Source organism: Camelus bactrianus, chromosome 6, assembly GCF_048773025.1.
Source record: "Camelus bactrianus isolate YW-2024 breed Bactrian camel chromosome 6, ASM4877302v1, whole genome shotgun sequence".
NCBI classification, from domain to species: Eukaryota; Metazoa; Chordata; class Mammalia; order Artiodactyla; family Camelidae; genus Camelus; species Camelus bactrianus.
Genome location: NC_133544.1, coordinates 25,164,371 through 25,188,147, shown reverse-complemented (window position 1 = coordinate 25,188,147; position 23,777 = coordinate 25,164,371). Strand labels below are relative to the sequence as shown.

Genomic DNA, 23,777 nt, shown 5'->3' with positions numbered 1-23,777 from the left:
AGAAGAGTCAAGTTGGAAAAGTCATTGACTTGAGACTGAGGGGAAATGAGAAGCAGTGGCTGCAGCCGGCCGCTGGCCAAGCCCCAGGAAGGGCCAGGAGCGATGCGCGGGGGCCAGGAATGGTCTCAGGAGTGGGGTGGCTTGTGGGAAAGCAAGCTCCCATGAGCTTCTTCCTTGGCCTCCTGATCCCCTCCGTCTATCTCTGCTGCCGCCGCCGCCTCTGTCTTCTTACCCTGACCCTCATCCCTTGCTGTCCTCATGGCCCTGCTCATCCAAACCAACTGTCCCCAAGGTCCTTCAAGCCTGTAACGATCGAGGATATTAAGGTACGTTCACGTAGTAAACTGTTATGCAACCATGCAGTAGGTTTGCAAAGAGCTTACAGCATCACAGAAGAAATGGTTTGTCATAAGGGTAAGTGAAATAGCAGGATGTGAAGTTATAAATGCAGCGTGATCCCCAATATGTGGGGGGAAGCAAACAGACCAAGTAGTAATAGTGCCTGCTGCCTGGTTGGAGGGTTATGGGTAATTTTCATTTTCCTCTACAGTTTCCAAACTCCCTATAGAAACATGTATTGCTTCCATAGTGTAGGGAGAAAAAAGTCTCTGGATGTAGAGCTTAAAATGTCCTATCAGCCCAGTCTGTTAACATGTTTATAGTAATGACATTAGTTCTTGTGTTTGAAAATGTCATCTGTAAACCTCTAAGTATTTACTGGGCACCGACTAAGCGTCTAGCCCTGCCCTAGACTCTCCACTCCATCACATGTAATGCGGATAAAACGACTTGTTCCCCAACCATACCCAGGCCCATGGCCCACCCCTCCTCATTACTCCACAGAGCCTTTGCTCTGGAACAGAAAAATTTTCACTTGGTAGATGTTCAGTCATAATTGCAAAATAACGTTTTCCTCTGTTCATCCCTACACTGAGGAAAACATATCTAATTTGGCTGTAGACTCTTTAGGCTGAATTTCCCCATCCCTGGGGCACACAAAACGTTACTACAGATGCTGTGTTTGTGAGAGTTTTGTTCGCTGCTTTCTTCCTGCTCACTTTCCCCTTCCCAACTGGGAGAGAAGGAAAAAAAAAAAGATGACTTAGGGGTCAGAGGATTAGGCATGGGTCAGGGCGGAGTCTGGAGTGATACCTGTATTTTCAGCACAGACAGCCAGACGAACGCACTGCACCATCAGGAAAGGGAATGCAAGCTGGGACCTGAGGGACACAAGGGATGTGCAGGAGGTTTCTCTGCAAGATGAGATGCAGAGTCATGGAATTAATAAAGAAGGGATGAAAGCAGCAGGGCTAGAGGACACACAAAAATCATAGAGAAGAATGGACTCTGTCCCTGAGGAATGACCCATTCACCCCCGCCTCGGGCGGCCGGAATATACAAGCCCAGACATCTGACTTGGCCTTGGTGGGCCCAAAGGGGACTTGCTCCTCATTTTCCTTCAGCAGAAATAGATGTCATGATGAGTAAGAAAAATTCTGTGCCTGCCACACCCACTCCCTCCTCCACTTCACCAGTACCTACACTTGTCCATCCTGTTTCCCAAAGAGGTGCTATTTCTGTCCAGCTCAGGACCAAAAACAAAGGGAAAATGTTAGCCCCATGCAGCCCTGAATCCTGCCTGGCTGTCCTGTTAGCCCTGGGGCTTTCAGCCAGAGGAGCTGGGTGGGCCAGATCTGATCTGGATCTGGTGAGCTCTGGAACAGACAGCTGAAGCAATTGTTACAACAGGAGGGTTGCAGGGCAGGCGACACTTCACAACATCACCAAAGATTGATGCAAATTGGTTTGGTTCTGACCCTGTCACACCAGGAAGGATAATGATTCCAGCGGTGCCCGGCCTGGGCGGGGGCACTGAGTGGGGGCCGTGAGGATTGGTGTCTCACTTTGCATCTTCATTAATGATCTGAAAGACAGGGGTAAACAGCATGTTAATGAAACCTGCAGATGATTGGTGTTATAAACCCCACAGAGGACAGAGAAATAGCACAGCGAGACCCAGAGAGCTTAGAAATATGGTCAGGAGATTGTCAAAGGAGACTTCCCATAGGAAAACGGAAGTCAACATGTCAGGAGAGGGTGATGAAGGTGCCTCTGGGGGGACCCACAAGCCTGGAAAGCAGAGATGGGTGGCAGGGTCAGGAGGCTGAGTGAGGGGATCAGGTTTGGGGTGTGCTGGGGAGCCAGAGGAACTGGCCTTGAGGACCCAGGGGACACATACCCTTGTGCATTTCTGGCAGGACTGACTGCAGCAAGAAGACTGGGGCCAACAGTGTGTGCATCCTGGGGGCCAAGCAGGTTGCATGGGTCCGCTGACCTGTGTCAGCTCCTGTGCCTTCTGCAAGGCTGGGCCCTGACTTCACAGCCACCAACTGTGTCCATTTATGCTCATCCCTGAGCTAAAAGTGCCATTTTGACCTGAATGACCAAAATGAAACAAGTCAAAACACATTTTTAAACTTTGCCCAAAATTATTGGGAATAAGATATTCAAGAGCAGCAGAAAGAAAAATTTCCCCCATCCTCAGTGGTTTCCCATTCAGTAAACACGGCTTGGAGCTATAACTCACTTGCATTAAGTGCAAATATCTTAAGGATACACATGGTTCAATGATTTTTTTTCCCCTTAAGCAAATCACTTAACCTCCCCAAGCCTTAATTTCCTGTCTCAAATGGGTATAACTTCAGTATATATCTCATAGTTGTACTGTGAAGATTAAATGAGATAGACTGTGTAAGGCCTGTAAGACCACAGTAAGCACTCAGATGTGGGTGATTAGTATTACTGTTTATTACCCTCTAATTTCATTTCCCAAGCTTTACTCTTAATTTCCCAAGTAAATTATTAACTTCTTGAAGTCAGCGACTGTCTTAAAATTCTTTTTCAGTGCATGGATGCTGGGAGAAACAAACAAACAAACAGACAGACAAACAAAAAAACCTTGTTTGGTGGCTTGATATGCCAGAATTCCCTTTTAACATAAATAATTTTGTCATTACTCAACTCAGATCTACCTCCAATGACATCTCTTTTTTCAAAATGGAACAAAAGCAAAGAAAGAAACACACAAAACCAAGTAAAATCCGGATATCAGAGAGGATTTTTTTTTTTTGAAACAAAACATTCCCCATGAGATTGTGTTAACAACGTATTTCCTGTCTGATGAAACTTAAGCCAAAAGGAGCCCAGCCTAATGATTAAGAGGCCAGTTGGGTTTGGGGAGGGTATAACTCAGTGGTAGAGTGCATGCCTAGCATGCACGAAGCCCTGGGTTCGATCCCCAGTACCTCCATTAAAGAGTCCAGTTGGGTTTGAACTAGGGCGCTAATTGTCCAGTTCACCTGGGACTCAGGAATTTCCCAGAACAAGGGACAGTCCAGCTAATGTGCTGGTCGGTCATCCTAGTTTGAATCTAGGCTCTGCTACTTGATAGTTTTGTGGCCTCGGGTAGGATTCTTAGCCTTGTTGATCTTGTTTTTCTCTTCAGTTAAATGGGGAACATACTGAATTGAAAGAGGTACCATTTGATGGTATTAGCAATGTGTTTGACACATAATAAATGCCCAGTAAATGTTGACATACACTGTCAGAATCCAGGTAAGTAAAGTTTAAAAACAGTCACAAACTAGTTTATGGTGATAGAAATCAGAGGAATGGTTACTCATGTCAGGAGACTGGCTAGGAAGGAACTGGAGGGAGTTTTCTGCAGGGCTGGAAATGTCCTAGTAGGCAAATAAAACCCCACCCTTTAGTTGTTCCTTATATATGCTCCACCCTACAAAACAAAGGCTTCTGTTTTCCTCTGCTTACCTGTTCTCCCAGCCTCCATTCATGTAGACACACTTTTGATGTCATTGTCATATGGCCTTGATTTGAAAACCCATGTCGTGGTTCTTTGCTTGGCGCTCTCTCTGCAGCTTTCTTTTCTGATATGAGCTGCACTCCCTCTGCAGCCAGTGGGGGCATTTGGTTGAGGACTCTCAAAACTGGCTCCCCACCCCTACCTCAAAGCCTCAGTGCTGGGAAGGTGCAGTCACCAAGTCCTCGTGACCTTCAGAAATACACAGCCTTTTTTAATTCCACTCCCAGGTACATGCCCAACAGAAGTGAGTGCTGATGTCCACCAAAAGATGTGCAAGAGTGTTAGCAACTTTATTCATGTGAGTCAAAAATTGGCAAAAATCCAAATGTCCATCAACAGCAGAATGAGTAAATAAATTGTCATATATTCCTACAATGGAATGCCACTGACAATAAAGAACAAACTACTCTTCTGCCTTACACGAGAACATGGATGAATCTCACAAACAACAATGAGGAGAGAGGGGATTAGTATAGCTCAGTGGTAAAACCATGCTTAGCGTGCACAAGGTCCTGGCTTCAATCCCCCAGCACTTCTGTAAAAATAAAATTAACTCTGTGTGTTCAAAACAAAACAAAACAAAAAAAAAATGAGGCAGACACAGAACTGCATCCTGTATGATTCTACTTATATGAAATTCTAGGACAGGTAAAACTAATCCAGGGTGGGAGAGGTCAAAATAGTGGTGACCTTGGGTATTGACTGGGCAGGAGCACGAGGAGCCTTCTAGAATGCTGGAAATATTCTCTCTTGATCTGAGTAGTGGTGACACAGGAGTAGACTGTGTGTGTGTGTGTAAACATTCATCAAGCTGTACATTTAATGTGCTTTACTGTGTGTAAACTATGCCTCAATTAAAACAAATGAATTCAGGGTCCTCTGAGCCTCTAAAAGGAAACTGATGAAAGCTACCACAGCCTCATGGAGGTGATCTGGGGCAATAGCACAGGAGAATCATCCTGGCTCCCGGGCTCTGAAGTCAGAAGGAAGGACAGAGGATGGGCAACATGTTCCTTTGGCAGCGACTGTCCACGCTCCCCCAGCAACTGAGCATAAAGGCCTTGGGGCTGTGGTCTGTGCCCTTGCTCTGTGACTTTGATGTGGAGGAGAGCTGTCAGTCAAGCTCCCAGGGTCCCCAGCACCTTGGTGCTTGGGCTGTCTTGTGAGGAAGCATCATTCTCTACACCCCACTCTCTGAATCCAGTCCCAAGACTGTGGGCAGCTCCAGGGCCAGGACCTTGTCTGTGCTTCCCTGTTGCTGACATTTCGTGGGCTCTGAGTGCACAGTTGCCAAATGGATGCCTGAATCCATGGCCTTCAGTCACCTGAGGTATTATTAAATTCTTCACATTGATCTCAAAGCCAAAGATATGCTTTTTGACTCATGGATTATTCAGGTGATCTTTTCTGAAAGAATTGGAGTTCCAGGTAATCTACTGGCATCCCTGACTTTCTTCCATCCAGTGTAGTTTCAATTCTGCTAGAAAAGACCTCCATTCTCTCTATAATCAAGTTTCCCAGGACTATCATAAGGTTCCAGCATTACCCACTCCTAGCAAAGAGGCTATATCTACACTGTAGGTAACTGGACTTATCAGTGGTGCTGACAGTAATCTCTCTGGGTTTGGTATTCCCTTAGATGGAGGCTGGAATAGCTGCATTGTTTGTTTCCTTGAAGAGATTTCTGTGCTATCCAAATAGGTAGCCACTAGCCACATGTAGCTCTTCTATTTAAATTAAAAATCAATAAAATTTAAAATTCAGTTTATTACACTAGCCACATTTCAAGAGCTCCGTAGCCACATATGGCTACTGACTACCATACTGGATGGTGCAGAACTACATACATTTACATCATCACAGAAATTTCTATTGGACAATACTAGACTCTAGATAATTTTCAAACCCTCTAGGAAACTTTGAAGGAGGGAAGGAAGAAACTAAGTGGTTAGAACTGGACCCCAACCCCAGTGCAACCAGAACCACTCTGCCTATGAATTCAAGTTTCAACTTAGAATTTATTTGGAAAAAAAAGCTCTACTGCTTTTTAACTTTACAATACTTTTTTAAAAGATAATAAATACAAACCGTATTTAAAACAAGCAGATTGTGAAAAATGCATCTCTTTCCCATCCTCTGACCCTCAGCTACTTGTTACCAGCTTGCGGGAGCTACAGCTTGTCCTGCATCTTGTTTTCCCACTTAATTTATCTTGAATCTTCTTGGTACTGGTATGTACAGATTTCACAGCTATGTATTATCCCACTGTATGGATGTACCATAATAATTTATTTAACCAGTACCCGTGATGGACATTTAGATCATTTCCAATCATCTGCTACTACAAACTATGTTGTATTTAAATCTTTGTGCAGTACAAATATATCCTTAGAACAGATGCCTAGTGAGGGAATTGCTTGCTCAAAGGCCACGTGCATTTTTAATTTTAATATTTAATATATGTATAAAAAGTAACATATATTGCTGAATTGCACCCCCCTAAAGTAGTCATGACAAAGGTTTTCCCCCACCCTCTCAACAGTGCTGCTCTCAGGTGTTCAGGTTTCCTGCAGAATAACAGTGGCTCCTCTTAGGAGGGAGCTCCATTGCCTCCCCACAACCCAACCCACCCACTTACCTTCCCTTCTTGTCACTCCTTCCTGCAACCAAGAGTGGCTAATATTTGCTTGAGCATCACCAGTCCCCCGGGTACTGGCCTAAATCCTTTCCTTCAGTTTCTCATACCTCATCAACTCTTCACAACACTCTCAAGAGGGACATACTATTATTATTCCAGTTTTACAGATGAGAAGCCTAAGACTTAGAGATTAACTAACTTGTTCACGGTCACCTAGCTGGTTCGTAGCAGAGCTGGGATTTAACCCCAGATCTGTCTCATTCCAAAGCCTGTGCATTCTGGGGAATCGATGGGCTTCCCCACACACCTCCTCCCCTGCCCCTCCTTGCATGGACTCTAGGTGTTCCCCTCTCCCTGTTAATAGCCACCCATCTCTCTTCAGTGCCTTTGCCTCTGTGCTCGTGAGCCCCCCATTCCTGCTCACCCCGTCCTTCCCTGGGTCAAGGCACACACATCTATCTGTGACCCTTCCTCCTTCACCAGGAAACCAGCACCTTGTTCCCTCTATTCTTGGCCTTGGGACGGCATCACCTGAACTGCTGGGTCCGTCCAGCCCTCTCCCAGGTGATCACCTCTGCCTATGGGGCCCGGGAGGGAGAAAGAAACGGCTTCCGTCACCTGACCCTACTCAGCCAATTCACGAAGACAAGATGTCAAGTTAATGAGCCTGTGGGCCTCTAATTAGCTGTCAATTACCTCAAATTAATCAACTCCTCGCCTAATTAAGCATTATCGGCAGGTGGGCACAAAGCAGACCATTGTGTGGGAGCCCTGAGAAAAGCTGGGCTGGCAAACTTGGTTAGGATCAGCGCTGTGCACTGCACCCGCCTCCCCACCCTGTCCCCAGGCACCAGGGACCCTGGGACCGCCTGGGCAGTGGGGTGGACTGCGCCTCGTGAGAGGGAGATGCAGAGCTTGGAGGCAGGTGGGATGTCTGTGGGGAAGTGGGGCAGCGGGAGCTGTCAAAACAGGCAGAGGAAGGCCAGGGCGAAGGGGAGGGCAGCAGGTCAGAATGACCAGCTCCGGGCGCTTGTTGGACCTGGGGCCAGTGCTCAGAGCTGGACAAGGTGGAGGATAGGTCATGGCCGGGAGTTCAGGCAGGCAGCCTGGCTTCTGATCCTGGCCCTGCCACTGTGAGCCCTGTGACCCCAGGAAGTGACTTCACTTCTTTGAGCCACAGTTTCCATCTCTGGGAAAAAAAAAAAATGAGAATAATTTTTTAAGAGACCTTATGGGGTCTTTGTGAGGATTAAATGAGATTGTGCCTGTGAAGCAGCTGCCACATGGGTCTGTTCAGGAACTTAAGTAGCAGTGGCAGTGGAGGTGGGGGGTGCCCAGGGGTGCCTCACCTAAGAGCTGCTCAGGCTATGTAATATGTCACCAGATTTGGAGCTGCAGTGCACCCCTGGTAGATGTGAGTGGGCTAACTGGACATGCTGGGTGCTGGATGCTGGGGTGTCCTGGCTGCAACCTCCTCTCCACCCCTCCCCATCTCCCAGCACCTTGGGGCACATACAAAGAGCCCTGGGTGCCATATGGAGCTCAGATGAGGTAACCCCAGGTCTCTAACTAGCGACCAGGAAGACGAGAGTGTGTAAGGGCCTCTCCCCTCTTGGATCTTGGGGCTGCAGAGCCTAGAGAAGAGAGTGTCTCCAGGCAGCCCCCGGGGCACTGAGCTTACACCACACCATGGTGCTGGAGGCTGAAGTGGGACCCGCTCTGCTTAGCACAGGGCAGAGTGAGGCTGGGGGCTGGCTGGGTAGATCTCTGAGCCCACAAACTGTCAAATGCCAGCACACCCATGCCAGTTCTGTCCCCTCTTGCACTCCAACAATTCCTTGTAATCAACCCATCGGATTTCTCATCTGTACCCTGTACTTTGATCCTGGCACAAGACATCCTCTCCCTGCCTCCTGGGGCAACAGAGGTCCTCAGCCTCACCTCCAAAAAACTTGGAATTATCTTCCCTCTCCCTGTTTAAATCACTCAGTCATTTAGCAAACATTTGTTGTGCCTCTTAATTAAAGCTCTCAGTGCAAAGGGGAGATGGTAGGGTAAACAGATCATTAATGCACACACTGGAGATGTAAGGAACAAAAGGGAGCCAGGATTTATTATATACCTACTGTATGCTGGCAGGAGTGGCAAAGCCAGATGTGGATGCTCATACTTTTGTCGCCTGTCCACCATGAGAGACCAGGTCTGTGCCCAGGGGTTAGGGTGAGGACAGAGGTTGAGGACAGAGGGTGATCAGGTGGATGCTGCCTCCACCTGGGCCTGGGCAGGTGAGGGCTCCCAGGGAAAGGGAAACTGGAGCTGAGCCTTGAAAGGGGCGATATATTCCAGATGAACGGAACAGCATATGCAAAGGCCTAGAGGCTCGCAAAGGACATGAAGAGTTCAGCAAATAAAGATTTCCTGAGTTCTCGAGACCAACCACAGTGGATGCTCCCTGTGCAGGGAGCAGGGTCTCAGAAGGCCTTCAAATAGGGCCTTTCTATTAGGGATTTGAAGAACCCTGGGAAGACTTGCCTAAACTCTGACCGCTCCTAGGGGAGCTGAATTCCACAGGGTCGCATCCATAATTCAACCAAATGAAGCTGCCAGGTTGGCTCAGAGGAGAGGGAACTTTCTGGGGGAGTGGGCCTTCCTAAAACCTGTGAGGTCATACCATTCTGTGTTTCTCTCTCTTCTCTCTCTTCTGTACCCCAAAGCACCTAGACTGGTGCAATTGCCCAGCAAGTGGTAGTGAAATATACTGTCCTGCAACTTTCTTTTCATACTAATATTGTCTTAGAAATTGTTCCAGATCAGAGTGTGTAATAACAGCCCCACAGTATTCCACTGCATGAATATATACTTAAAAAAAAAAAGTTATACAAAATTATCACAGCCAAGAGCAGGCTAAGATGACATGATGACTGGATGTCTATGATCTTCTGGGTGGGATCCTGGAGCAGAAAAAAAAGACATAAAGTGAAAGTTAAGCAAATATGAATAAAGCACAAATTTTAGTGATGTATCAATCTTGGTTCATTAAAAGTATACCACACTAATATCAGATGTTGGTAATGGGAGAATTTGGGTGTGGGGTTTATGAGAAGTCTGTACAATCTTGACAAATTTTATGCACATTTAAAACTGTTCTAAAAATAGTGTTTATTTTAAAATAATGTTAAAACTTACAAAGATGTTGAGATTAATAGAGTATCATTTCATGTAAAAGCACTGAGTGCCTAACAGTGCTGGGTCATTATGTAGGTTCCTTAGTCAAATGAGGGAAGTAAAAGTACTACTTTGAGGGACTCTGAATTGTTTTATTTTTTCAAACGGTTGTTCCCCATTGAAATGGTGGAACCACTGAACTAGTCCCACCCTGCCAGTTTACCACGGGGAAACTGAAGCTAGAAAAGGTGGTGACTCGTGCCAGCTTACAACAGATTATCACCTCAGGGTCTTCCAATCCCACGCAGGCACTGGGCTGGCTGGCCCTCGCTGCCCACCGTGGGCGAATGCCTTCCCGGTCTGCTGGGTTAAGCAACGGGTAAGACATCCCACGGTGACCTCTCCCCGGAGGTAATTTCATTTTACCAGGCTGACATACAAGCTGAAAGGAAGACGCTCTAAAGATGGGTGTCAGGCACTGATTAGCAGGGCAGCCTCTTAGGATCCTTGGCATCCCTCCCCTTGATTCCGTCGTGGAGGGAGAACTGGGCTCGGGCTCCCGGGACCCCTGCGGCCCCAGCCCTACCTCCCGTGTCAGAGCCCTTCCTAGGGGGGCTATCCGCGCCTTCACCACTAGAGGGAGCCGCGAGCAGCCCCCACGGCTCCCAGTGGCTCCTCCCATGCCCGGCCCTTCGCCGCAGTTCAGACTTCGCGAGATGAGGCTCCAGGAAGTCTAGGCTCCCTCCAGGCGATAGACCTCAGGCCCGCTGCCCTCTGCGGCCCCGACCTAGGAGGGGTGCCAGCACCCTGAACTCCACCGAGGGCCTCACTCTGCGCCCCTCTGCCCAACCCTCTCCTACGAAAACCCTCCCGTGCTTTGGCTCCCGTTTTATAAATTAAGACGCAGAGGGTACCAGTCATGCCCAGGGTCGCACAGCTAACGTTGGCAGAACCAGCAGCCCAGGGGGCCTGGTTCTGACCTCCGAGTCCCATGGGTTCTCCCGCAGAGAATCTCAGGCATCCTCCCTGTAACCTTCTACCCAGATGGGGAAACTGAGGCACAGGTCAATGGTAGGTAGGGTATACTGTGTAGGTGGCCCAGTCTGTCAAGGGTAGGCAGGAGGCTAAGGCTGGGAGGCCAAGGCTAGGAGGCCAGCCCCTTGACAGATGATCACAGCAGGAGAGCCTATAAGGGACAGAGGGTGCCAGCCTGCTTCCAGGTTGGGGTGGGGGAGATGCTGGTGACTCTCTCCTGTGGATGGGTGACAGCTGCAGCCTCGGGTGGGAGGCCAGAGGCCCCACACGCTAATAACTTTCACTCACTGCCTGAGGGCTAATCCCATTACTCTCCTGGACCCTCTGGGACCACCCTCCCTCACCCTCCCTAATCCCCTCCCTCCCTCTGGGAATGGACCAAGGCCTTACCACGGGCCCCTGCCAACCCGTCACATGCAGACCTCACCCACCCCCGCAGGCCCTATCAGCCACCTGTGCCCACCCGAGTCCAATTCCTGTGGAGGTCCAACCTTCTCCACCTGCCTTCCCTGCCAGCCCTGTTTCCTGCTTGCCAATCCCCAAGGCACCTTCCCAAAATGGCCTCCAGCTGGGCTCCAGGTTTCTAAGCAGCCTGCTGTCTTAGATTCTGTTGAAGGAATTATCAGGAGAGAGCTTGGGTCCACAGGATTTTCATGTGTAAAATGGAGACAGTAGTGCCCACTTCATGCTGCCGTTCTGATGATACGGTGAGATGCTGTATAGCAAGTGTTTAGTGTAGCACCTGGCACAAGGGGAACCTGCAAGGTGTCAGTTGCTGATGTAATTACTATCAGTGGGAAGGATATGTCAAATACACAAGGGGAATAGATGTATTCTGTTACTGGAAGGCAGCTCCATGGCCTAGGGACAGATGTTAGAGGGAGGCAGGTTTGACTCACAAGGTCCTCACACTAGTGACGGGAGCTGCTATGGACACTAGGTGTTGGGTTCTTCCTTTGCGCCGGATTCTTAAGCCTCAATGTCCCCTCATGAGGTAGGTACTATCGATACCCGCATTTTCCAGATTGGAAACTAAGGTTAAGAGACAGCTATGAAGTGGTGGAGCCGGAATCAAACACGGTTCTGACTCCAGAATTCTCTGGGGCATTCTCCTGCTTCTCAGGATCCACTTCTAATGAGAGCTGATGGCTGAGACTACCAAAAAAGTAGCGGGCTCCCCATTTGCCAGAAGCATTCAGGTGATGTTGAGGGACAACCAGTCAGGAACCCTGAGGTCCCATGACAGGACTCAATCCCCCCAACATCTCTAGCCACCTATTTCCAGGCCAGGCCAGGCCAGGTCACTGCTCCCTCCCCAGTCTGGGCACAGGGTGGGGCCCCCTTTGGCCCTCAGCCTCCCTCTCCCCTACCTTCTGCTGCTCCTCATTTACATAAATTATCTCTCCCCAATTATCCATCCAGCTGTCCCAACTCTGATCTGTGAATGAATTAAAAACGGAATATAATTTAATAATGGCTGATTAGAAGGAGATTAGTTGTTATATAAAAGCCAAGAGCCAGCTAGTTGCCCTTAATCTGAGCCAATACCATCGTTATTTGGGAAAGGCTACCCTGGCCACCATCAGGCAGGGCAGGCATAGGGATGAGGGTTAGGGGAGAGCCCAGGTGGGGCCAGACCACCCCAGAGAGAAGATCAGGGTGCTGGGAGTTGGGAATTTGAGTCCCAGGCAGCTCCTTTTACTTCCCCTGTCCCTTGCTCCTTCCAAGTGGGCTTGCGCGGTTTCTGGGGTCCCTTCTTGCTCTAAATTCTAGGTGCCCTCAAATAAAACCTCTGGGTTTTCCCACGGCAGCCACTGCCCAGCCCCTGCTGGCCATAGACCAGGGGTTCAGGAGTCTCGTGCTCAAGCCCTGCCTCCCAGGAACACACAGGAGCTGGGGATGCAGACCTCCCCAGGAGGGGACCTGCCTGTCTGGGGTAGGTAGTCAGAGAAGGGACTGGAGTTGGTTGCACCAGGAAAACTCCATGGAGGAGAGACTGGCTCAGACAGAGTGGTGTGAGTGCCTGACGGGATCCCTGGGCCCCCTTGTCCTTGGCTTAATGACTGGACGTAGCTGGGGGAACATGTCTCTGAGATTCCCATTCATCCTTTCAGTCTCAGCTCATGTGCCCCTCCCCCAGGAAGTCTTCCCTGATCTCCTCTGCTTTGAGGTCTCCCCAGTGTTTCCATAATGCCTTGTGCTTTCTCCATCAGTGCCTTTAGCATATCTACTGATGGGGCATTTGTGTCCCCATTTGTGTGTCCCTCTAGGGTAAGGACCATGGCTTTTCATCTCTACATCACCAGTGCCAAGTACACAACTGTTGCTCAGTAACATCACTGAATAAATAAAGATACCTTCTCCAGAAAGCCTCCTGTGATTGCCCTAGTGTGAGTTCTGTGCTCCCAAAACACACAGTGATTATACCTTTAAAAATAAGACTGGGACATTGTGCTGTACACCAGAAATTGACACATTGTAACTGACTGTATCCCAATAAAAAAAATAATAAGGCAGGTCACATATGGAGAAATAACATACATAGACAAATAGTTATAGACAAAAAGCTTGGAATCAGACTGCCTATGTATGAATTCCAGGTCCACCACTTACGACTGTGTAACCTTAGGCATGTTATTAATCTCTCTGGGCCTCAGTTTCCTCATGTAAAAAATGGATGTGTTTACTATTTCCTACCTCATAGGGTTTGTGTGAGGATGATATGGCTGAACAGATAAAAGCACTTGGAACTGTGCCAAGTACACAGTGAGTGCTTAATAAGCACTTGTGGGTATACAGTGCTTGTCACACTGTTTTTTTCCCCAGCTGTGGGATCTCTGAGAATAGAGGACTGGACTTCTCATCTCTGTTGACAGGCTTGGTTGGACAGGGGCCATCTCAGCAGTCCTGGCGCTGCTTCCACACTGAAGTCCCCAAGGAGGCACACGCCGGGCAGGACCAGCACATTTCACCCACTATTGGTGGAGGGTCTGCTCAGTGTCAGACCCGGAGTCCCAGGCCTTCCCGAAGAGGCTCACAGCTTCGTGGGGCAGCCACATGCCCCTGATCAGAGTCTGAGCCCCGTGGCTCCAGTCTGGACCACGTGTCCTGTGTGGTTGACATCAGAGGATGTCTGCCAGGCCCCCCAGAGGGAGGAAATGGGGGTGCTGACCAGGGAGGGAAGGCTAATGTGACGTCTGCAGCGGGACTCTGGCGTCTGGGGCCATCAAAGAGTAGACAGCAAAGGAGCACGGTTTGTAGAGCCTGCCGAAGGCTGGGAACGGATAGGGTGGGCACCGGAAGAGGCTGATTTTCTCAGGACATGAGGAGGTGCAAAGTGTATGCCCAGTAAGTGTTTGCCGATTGGCTAACTGAGCTGCTCCAGAATTTTTCAGACATTTCCAGTCATGAAAATCTTGATTTCTTAGGTTTGGGGAGGGGCCTGGGAATCTATATTTGACCAGAACTTAGGTAATTCTGGTCAACAGGCGGTTTCCTCCCCTATTCCATCCTCCAGGCCTTGGAGCTGCAGTGCCCTCCGAGAACGGGGGCTGACCGGAACCTCCCCTTCCCCAGCACCCTCAGACACCCCTCGAGCCCCTACTCCACACACGCCCAATCTAGCCGCAGCCTCAGTCTCTCCCAGAACAACCTTTCTAGTGGAGCCCAGAGCATATCTGTCCATATTGCAGCAGGAGGCCTCCCAGGCCAGCCTGGGCTGTGGGATAATTTGATATTCAAATCCTGGCAAAGACCTGCTTCAAATTGCTGCAAATTAAGCTGATTTTGTCCCTCCGAATGAGGGATTTGCTCCTGTGGATCAACCCTTCCCAGGACTTGATGAGGTCAGGATTAGAGCCGCAGGGCTGGGGAGAAAAGCCCGAGGCAGGAGGCCGGAGGGCTGGAGAGTTGATGGGAGGGGGAGCCCAGCCCCTGAGTGTCTCTCCCGAACCCCAGAGTTAGGGAAGTTTCCCAGGGTCTCAAAAGTCAGCTCTTCCTAGTGATTTGGGTCTTCTGGGCCCCTGGTGAGCAGACCTCACCCCCCAGGCCCTCAGGATAGCCCAGCTCTGTACATTCCTGAAGGTGTTTGTGGACTGCATCTCATCTTTCCAAGCTCCTGTGAGCCAGAGCCCAACTGATCGCCCCATTTCACTGATGAGGAAACGGAGGCTCCTAGAGGTAAGATGAGGCTCTGCTGGGCAAAGGCAACCTGGATTCAACCTCTGCCATCATCTTGCTGTGTGACCTTGAGCAAAGGGCCTCTCTGAACCTCCTCTTAAGGATTATTGATAATGTGCGCGCAGCACGAGGCACACAGCAAGCCCTCCACCAAGCATCGCGAGGCTACTCCCCACATAGTGAGCACTGCCCAAGGCCCCGAAGCTGGGAAGTGGCAGAATAAGGATTGGGACCTGGGTCTTTCTGGGCCTCAGGCAGAGTCATTCCCTGCCTTCTCCAGCTCTCTGCCAGCTCCTGACTCTACCCCTCCTGACAGACTCCCCTCCCTGGCAGAACCTCATTTCCATCTGTTTTATCAAGACCTGTACTGTATACTGCAGCCATTTCGAATTGCACCATTAAAGATTTTATGCTGGAGACGTTAAAATTAAAAAGATCTATGTGCAAAGAGTCACAACGAATTTAATCAACTTGATTTAATAGAAAACAGCAAATGGAATTTATGATGCTCCAAAAGACAAGGGAATTTTTTTTTCAACAAAAAAATAATAAAAAGCACTTTGTGGAAAACAGAAAGTGGAGTGGGGGGGGCCTCCCCATCTGAGAGTTTATCAGAACCTAATCCGTGGCGAACAAACCCAGTCAGGGCTGTTTGCCTGCTAATCCCAGCTGCCATTAAAATATTAAAGATAAATCTAATCGTCTCTTTATCCAAAATAAGCGACTTTTGTGTGGGGAGAAAACATCTAACCCTTTGGGAGGAGAATTAGTCCTAATGCATCAAGTGGAATTCGGTCCAGGCTGGGGCGAAATAGGGTTTAGAGGCAAATGAGATGGTAATAGAAATAAAACCCAGAATAACAAATTAAAAACCCTCATTTACACGAATTAAAAGGGCTCACAAAAGGGCTGGAAGCCCAGGCCTCCCCTCCTCATCCCCTAGGCCCACTTCCCCCTCCCCTGGTCTCACCCGCCTGGTCACCTACCCGCAGGCCCGCAGGAGAGGAGCCAAGGCCTGACCGCACCCTCTCAACTTGTGCTGTGAGACTCCCCAGCTTTCCTCTTCCAACCCAAGCCGAGCTGGTTTCCTGAAGGCTCTGACTGAGCCTTTAGACATCTTTCCACACCCCTGGGGTGTGCTCTGGGGTTAGACAGAACTGGGCTCCTGTCCCAGGACCGTCCCTCACTATGTGAGGTCTTGGTTTAATTTCTTAAACTCCCCAGGCCCCAGTTCACTTCGCAGGAAAATAATCCTAGTCCCCATCTTTACACAGCCCCTCCCCACGGCCTTGACCTCATTGCTGCTCCTGCCCTAGCTCCTGCTGCATTCAACAAGATGACATCAGGACAGCCCCCAGCTCTGTCCTGACCCCTGGTGACCACTCAATAGTAAACTGTTGTCAAGCTCCACCTCAAGGCTGCACAGGCAGCTTGGCCAGTAATGGGCTCTGGGGAGGTCAGGCCAGCGCCCCCAAAAGGAGGGAAAGCTAGCAGCAGGTCAGCCTGGAAGGCTGGGGTCTGCCAGCAGCCATTCTGAGTACCTCCAAGGCGTCGCCCCTGAGTTGTGACTCGAGGGGGCTGAGGCCACTTCAGATCTTCAAGCTTCTCACTAATCAGCCCTCTGTCCCTTAAGGTTGCCCCAGGGTTGACCTGTGGCTCCTCCTTCATGGTAAGATTTCAGGGGTTCTGACACATACCTCCCCCCACCCAGGAACTCCCCCACCTTTGGGTCCAGGTCTGAATCCCACATGTTAAAATCACACTCTACCTTAGTGGCAGGATGCTTATCAAAGGAGACACACTCCCCTCCAGGGGTTTGGCGGGCCCCTCCATGAGCCATCACGAGTTGACGGGCACAGACAAGTATGACAACCCCCCTCCTGAGAGCCTGTTTGGACTGCAAAGAGAGGGCAAGGAGGGGGCTCTCATGCCTGAAGCACCCCTACACACACGTAGGAGGGCCGGAATCCACCTCTGACCTCCCCAGCCTTCTTAACAAATCCACCTGAACAGGAAACTCATGTTGACAGCATTTTATTATGGGATATTAAGTGGAATTGGATTGTGGGGTTAAACCTTTCCCTGGCTGACTTGCTGTGTCCTGTTGGCTTCCTCCCCCTGTGCCCAGGGAGTACTGGGAGGCGGATCTCTCCTCCTTCCAACTTACCTCCCCCGACCCTCACCCATGGACTCTACCAAGTGGTGATTCTACTAAGAGGAAATTGGGATGGGCTGGCCATGGAGGAGTGGGTGACCTTCTTCCCAGATTGACTGAAGGGAAATAGGAGGAGGTGCTGGGTGGGATAGGTTTTTCCAGATATGCGTCCTAAGCCTGAGGTTTGATGGGCAAGTGTTGAGAGAAGAGGTCACAGGTAAAGGAGTTGGGGGGTCCATTGCTGGAAGCTGTCTTAGCACATGGGGAGGGGGGGGTTCCCAGAATAACACAGTCTGGGTTAGCAAACAGCATCATTACACAGAGTGGTTGTAAGGATTAGAAGTAAATATAGAGGGAAGGGTATAGCTCAGTGGTTAGAGTACATGCTTAGCATGCATGAGGTCCTGGGTTCAATCCCCATTATCTCCATTAAAATAACTAATTAAATAAATAAACCTAATTACCTTTGGTGCCAGATGTCTGGCCAGATAGTATACATGTTTGTCCACAATTCTTCCTTCCCTCTCCCTGGTAGGGGGAGTTTATTTCTCCACTCCGTTGCCTTTGGTCTTGGCTATGTGACTAGCTTCTGCCAATGGGATGTGAGAAGATATGACCCAAGCAGAGCCTTTAAGTGGGTTTGTGTGGTTTGGCTGCCTCTGCTCATCCTGACCTCTGCCGGAAGAGCACGCTGTGGTAGCCAAGTTCCCAAAATGAGATGTATGAAGCAGACCTGGAACAAACCCACAGCTGTTCCTGGGCCCTGGGACCCAGAGCAAGAGATAAGCCATCTAAGATGTGGAGGAGGATGCTATGCCTTATGTGTAGAAGTTATGGAGTTGCCCTGCTTGAATATTCCTTCAAGAAAGAACTTGCTGTTCAGATGCAAGAGTGCAGTTAGCAGAGGGCCTCCAGCTGCACCTTCTTCAAGATCCACTGCAGTGTTGTTTGGTTTTTCCCCCAGTCTTATTGACACGTAACATTGTGTATGTTTAAGGTGTATAGCATGTTGATTTGATACATTTATAAACTGGAAAATGATTACCACCACAGTATTAGCTACCACCTCCATTCCATCACATAGTTACCACTTCTTTTTTATGATGAGATTATTTAAGATCTACTCTCTTAATAATGTTCAATTATATGATCTAGAATTACTAGTTATAATCACTTGCCACAGTGTTTGGGCATGGTGGGGTACTAGGGCCTGGCCATTTCTGCTCAACTCAAGGCTGCTTTAATATGCAATATCTGTTCCAGAGCTCCCTGTTAGATTGACTGAGGCTTGGTGAGGTCTGCATTGTGGTTTGAGGCTCTCCCTTTCCAATCCTGCTCCCTCTCATCTTTACCTTTCACAGATGTTACCCCCCTCCAATAAACCACTTGCATTCCTAATCCTGTCTCAGCACCTGCACAAAACCTAATTCACTTGGGTTCAAATACTGAGTACACAACTCACTAGTGACCTGACTGTAACCACACTATGACTCAGTTTCCTCATCTGTAAAAAGAAGATAACAGAAACACCCATCTCAAAGTTTTTTTGTGAGTACTAAATAACCATTGGATAACCCATGTACAGTGCTGAGCACTCAATAAATGTTAACTGAGATTGCCAGAGGTAGTTGTAAATCTCAATGAATAAATGCTAGCTATATATGAATGATACATGGTAAAATATCAAGTCAACAGATATAAATCTAGGATGGATTCTAAAAGACTGAAGAGTGAGAAAGATGGGCAGATGAGTTGCAATTGTAGACAAGGATAAAGCAGAAAAAATAACGAAAGCTTGCAAATAAGATGGTCGATATATTCTGAGCCATCATTTGCAACCAGAAAAAAAGCTGACCAGACTTCCATACGATCCTTCACCATCGTCTAAACACTTTCTTGCATATTTTCCTCTGAGAGCTCTCCAAGAAAGCCAAGGCAGGCATCACCATCTCCATTTTACAGGTAAAAGACCTGAGGCACAGAGAAGCTAAAAGACTCACCCTGCAGCACACAAGGAGTTACTGGAGGCAGAGGTAGAACCATGGTTGCAGCGCTCCCTCGGCAGAGAATACAGGGCATCATGGAAAAGCACCAGAACAAAAAAAAACCTAAGGGGCTTCCCTGCAGCGAAGTCAAGCAGGTGGTACCTAAACCACTACAAATGCTATTCTAGGGGAGACCACTCAAGACAAGGCAGAAGATCCTCTAGACAGCATGGAAAAGAAGGCACTCAAGTGAGTACCAAAGACTATGAGGTTGGCGTGGAGAGGCAGAGCCAAGAGAGCTTTCTAGCTGTCGGGACCTGGGATAAGCTGGATCGCTACTGTGATGGCAAGCCCGTCAACTTTCCCCCAGGTCAAACCATTTGACTTCAAATGCTTCTCCATGGTATCAGTGAAGAATCGCTTATGGCTTCTGATAACAGGACCAGAGGCCAGTGGTTTAGACACTGGTAGAAGACAGAAATTTATTTTTTGCGTGTTTAAAAAAAAAAAAAAAAAAGCTCATTGGGGCAGCCCAGGGCAGATACGGTAGCTCGTGTGTCTTCAGGTACCCAGACACCTATTTTTCACTCCACTTACCTAATGTTGGCTTCCATCCTCAAGGTCACCTCATAGCCTAAAACAACTGCTGAAGCATTAGCCATCAAGTCTGTGTTCTAGACGGAAGCTGGAGGACAGGCAAAAAGAATGTGTGCTAAATGTCTTAAGATATGTGCTCATGTTTCATTGGCTAGAACTTTATCAAATGAACATTTTTTGTTGAAAAAGAGGTTGGGAAATGAAGTCTTTTATCTATGGATATCACACTCTGAATAAAATTAGGTTCTGATACTAAGGCAGAAGGAGAGAACAGAAATTGAGTGGCCAACCATCAGTCTCAGCTACACCTATAGACTTAAGTTTTATGACGAGATCTCTCTCCAAGCTCTCCTCTTCATAACCTCATATTAATCATAGCTCAAATTTGGCCCAAATTAGTTTATTAAGGGAAAATAAGATTCCCAGTTTGGATTATGTTGGGGAGTGGAGCTAAGTACAATACCCACAATTTTAATAGTTTGCTTTATGGGTTATAAACAGCTCTGTCTAATTTGACCCAAAAAAGAATTTACTGGAACAATATTGAGTAGCTCAAAGACTCTCCAGGAGGTTTGGAGACTAGAATCAATGCCCAAAAGCTTGTCACAGTTCTGATCTGGTGAAGAAGCCACTGCAGTTACTGTCCTCTCTACTGGATCCTAGGTGCTGGAGCTCCCTCCGCTGCCACCACCAACACTGGGCAAGGAATTCTGCTGCTAACCTGTCACCCTGCGACTTGGGTCTTGCTGCAACCACACTGCTACTATAGGAGGTTCTCTCAGTTTTTATTCTTTTGTCACGAGTTCCTGATTCAAAGTCCAGGGTGTTTGCTTCTGACTGGTAGAGCCCAGGTCACATAGCCATGTTCTAGCTGTAAGGGAAGCTGGGAAAGCAAGTGTCTAGCATCTCCAGTTTCCCTGTGGAACTGGGGCTCTGTCTTCTGCTAGGACTCATAATTTGGAGAATTCTCCCAAATAGGAATCAGGTTCAGATGTTGGACAGCCCACAAAATGATAAATGTCTGTTATAGGACCTTGTAGATGTTTCATGTGAACCTCACAACAACTCATTTATGCATGATAAAACTGCAGCTCAGAGAAGTGAAGTAAATTCAGAATGGCTGTTATTAAAAAGTCCACGAACAATAATGGTTAAAGAGGGTATGGAGAAAAGGGAACTCTCCTACACTGTTGATGGGAATGCAGTTTGGTGCAGTTGTTATGGAAAACAGTATGGAGATTCCTCAAAAAACTGCAAATAGACTTATCATATGATCCAGCAATCCCACTTCCATGCATATATCTGGAGGGAACTCTAATTTGAAAAGATAGGGGGGAGTAGCTCAAGTGGTAGAGTACATGCTTAGCATGCGTGAGGCTCTGGGTTCAATCCCCAGTACCTCCCTCAAAAAAAGAATTAAATAAATAAACCTAATTACCTCCAACTAACTGTGCCCCAAAACTAAATTAATCAAAAAGATACATGCACCCTAATGTTCACAGCAGCACTATAGACAATAACCAAGACATGGATATAACCTAAATGTCCATTTACAGATGACTAGATAAAGAAACTATAGTATACTTATACAATGGAATACTACTCAGCCATAAAAAAGAATAAAATAATGCCATTTGCAGCAACATGGATGGACCTGGAGATCATCATTCTAAATAAAGTGAGCCAGAAAGAGAAAGAAAAACACCATATGATATCACTCATATATGGAATCTGAAAAAAGAAAAAAAGACGACACTAATGAACTTATTTACAAAGCAGAAACAGACTTACACAGTAAACAATCTTTTGGTTATGAGTGGGGAAAGGGGATGGTGGGAAGGGATAAACTAAGAGTTCGAGATTTGTGTATAGTAGCTAGTACATATAAAATAAACAACAAGTTTCTTCTGTATAGCACAGGGAACTATATTCAATATCTTGCAGTAACCTATAATAAAAAAGAATATGAAAACAAATAGATGTATGTATATGTATGACTGAAACATTATGCTGTACACCAGAAATAATCGATACACCTGGAACTCCTACCTGGAGACAAGGTCTTCTACAAGGCTAGCTCTAAGGCAGTGAGTGCCAAGAGTCTATTCCTTCTTTCCCACTCCCTGGGGCATTCCAAGAAAGCTCCAAAGGGTATAGACTATTCCTTGGAGAATTAGGAGAAGGAAATTGGTCCAGATGTTTGAGATAAGATGCTGTTGGTAGCCCAAGGTTCTGGGGATTCACAAGCCTTAACCTCTGTAGCCCTTCTCAGCCCCTTCTGGTGTCCCTTCCTTTCCTCTCCAGTGTTCTTGGTGGGGCAGGATGGCAGCTCAAGCATTGCAGGGGCATCATTTGCCTCCCTATCCTCAAGTTCCCTTCCTCTGCTTGAGGCTTTCATTCCATCTTCAAGAAAACAAGAATGCAGTGTGTTTGGAATCTGAGTGGCTCTTGGCAGCAGCATGTTCCTGGGCAGGTCAACTAGACTGTCTGAGGTTGCTTCCTCATTTGAAAATGAGACACAACTTTCAGGATAGTTGGAAGGGTTCATTGAGACAGTGTGAAAAAGTCCAGACTTATTAATAAATGTTCATTGTATATAAGTTAAATGTGAGTCAAAATCGCTCTTGTTTTTCTACTAGCATCAGCCCCTTACTGAACAGAGGGAATGGGATATCTGGTCCAACATCTGATGACAGGAGGATAAAGGAGCTGGAGCTCTGGGACTCCGTCAGAACACTCTCTCAGGACAACTGTCCAGCACAACAGAAGACAAGGTTCACTCTCAAGGGGTAAGCCCAAAATACACAAGAGCTTTAGAAAAAGTGAAACACATTCATGGGTGACAGATTCATAATGGGATTATTGATTCAAACACAGATCCTTTCTCTTCCTTGCATTTTCCATCCTCCTCCCTCCAAAAATTGTTGCTGACGGCTGGGTAGTGACTCAGGGAAGCAGCTAGCAAAGGACAATGACTTGGCTGCACCTGGAGCTAAAAATGACCAGCACCAGGGCAAAGGAGGGAGATGGCATCATCCCTCATCCCTAATCTCCCTCCCTGAGCCTTAGTATCTTATTTGTAAAAAAGGGGACAGAACTGGAGAAGCTGGGTGGATTAAATGCCATAAGTGGCCTGGTACCCATTAATAATAATAGTAAGAACCATGATGTATTGAGTCCCCAGAGCCAGACACCAGGCTAAGTGCTTTAAAAATAGCAGCTCCTTCAATTGCTGGCCTAAACTCCATGAAGGCCAGGACTAAGTCTGTCTTGTTCCCCACCATATTGTCTGTCTCAAGTATAGTATCCTCTTGCGTGATGACAGTAATAACCAACACTCACAGGAACCTTACTTGTAGCCTTATTTTGTATGCTCATGGTATAGACTTATTCACCATTTTCAGCACCATGCATTTCTAATATTTATGCCAATTGTAAGGGATAGGTACTACCATTATCCCCATTTTATGGATGAAGAAACTGAGGGATGGAAAGCAGAGAGAAGCTAGGTAACTTTACCAAGATCAACAAGCAAGTGATATAGAGCAGGAATCTGAACCTAGGAAGTCTGGTTCTAGAGCCCATGCCCTTGACCCCTGTGCTAACTCAGGGGGTCAGGGGATGCTCACAAGCCCAATGTCAGGCTGTTTGATAAGTAAAGCTAAGAGGGAAGTTAAATGATTGGCTCAAAGCTACAGAACTATTAGGCAGCAGACCCAGGATATGAATCCTGTGTGACTAAGCTAAATGCCTCTGAAAGTGTACATTTTACTCTCCACGCCCCTAGCCCAAGCTCTGGAGGCAAGTCTTTCCCTGTAGAGCTCCCCCTAGAGTCCACAAATGTCCCAAGTCTGTGTCTAGCCTAAGTTGGACAGCTCAGAGACAGCCCTGCAGGAGTACAGTTCTGAGGGTGGGACTGGCTGCAGGCTGATGCTGGGCCCTCCCTTTACCTTAGTTTCTGGCAAGTGCGTCTCTCAGAGGACCTGGGGTTGTCCCTGTTCCCAACTTGCTAGGGCAGGATGGAGACTGACTCCCTGTGAGTAGGAGCTGGCAGATTCAGATATAGGGTTTGGTCAAGAGATTTTTCATACTCATCTCCTGGCAAAGGCCAAGGTTCCATCACTCACACACTTGTTTCCATCA

The 23,777-nt window shown here is 47.8% G+C and overlaps 1 protein-coding gene across 1 annotated transcript in view; it reads left to right on the top strand.

Annotated features, from left to right (window-relative positions):
• Positions 1 to 22,344, top strand: part of LIN52 (lin-52 DREAM MuvB core complex component) — a 118,846-nt gene extending 96,502 nt beyond the window's left edge. The window contains exon 6 of the mRNA XM_074365271.1: positions 22,274 to 22,344. Coding sequence (XP_074221372.1) covers positions 22,274 to 22,290 — 17 coding nt within the window. The 3' untranslated portion in view covers positions 22,291 to 22,344. The remainder of the gene's footprint in view (positions 1 to 22,273) is intronic.
• The last annotated feature ends 1,433 nt before the right edge of the window (positions 22,345 to 23,777 follow it).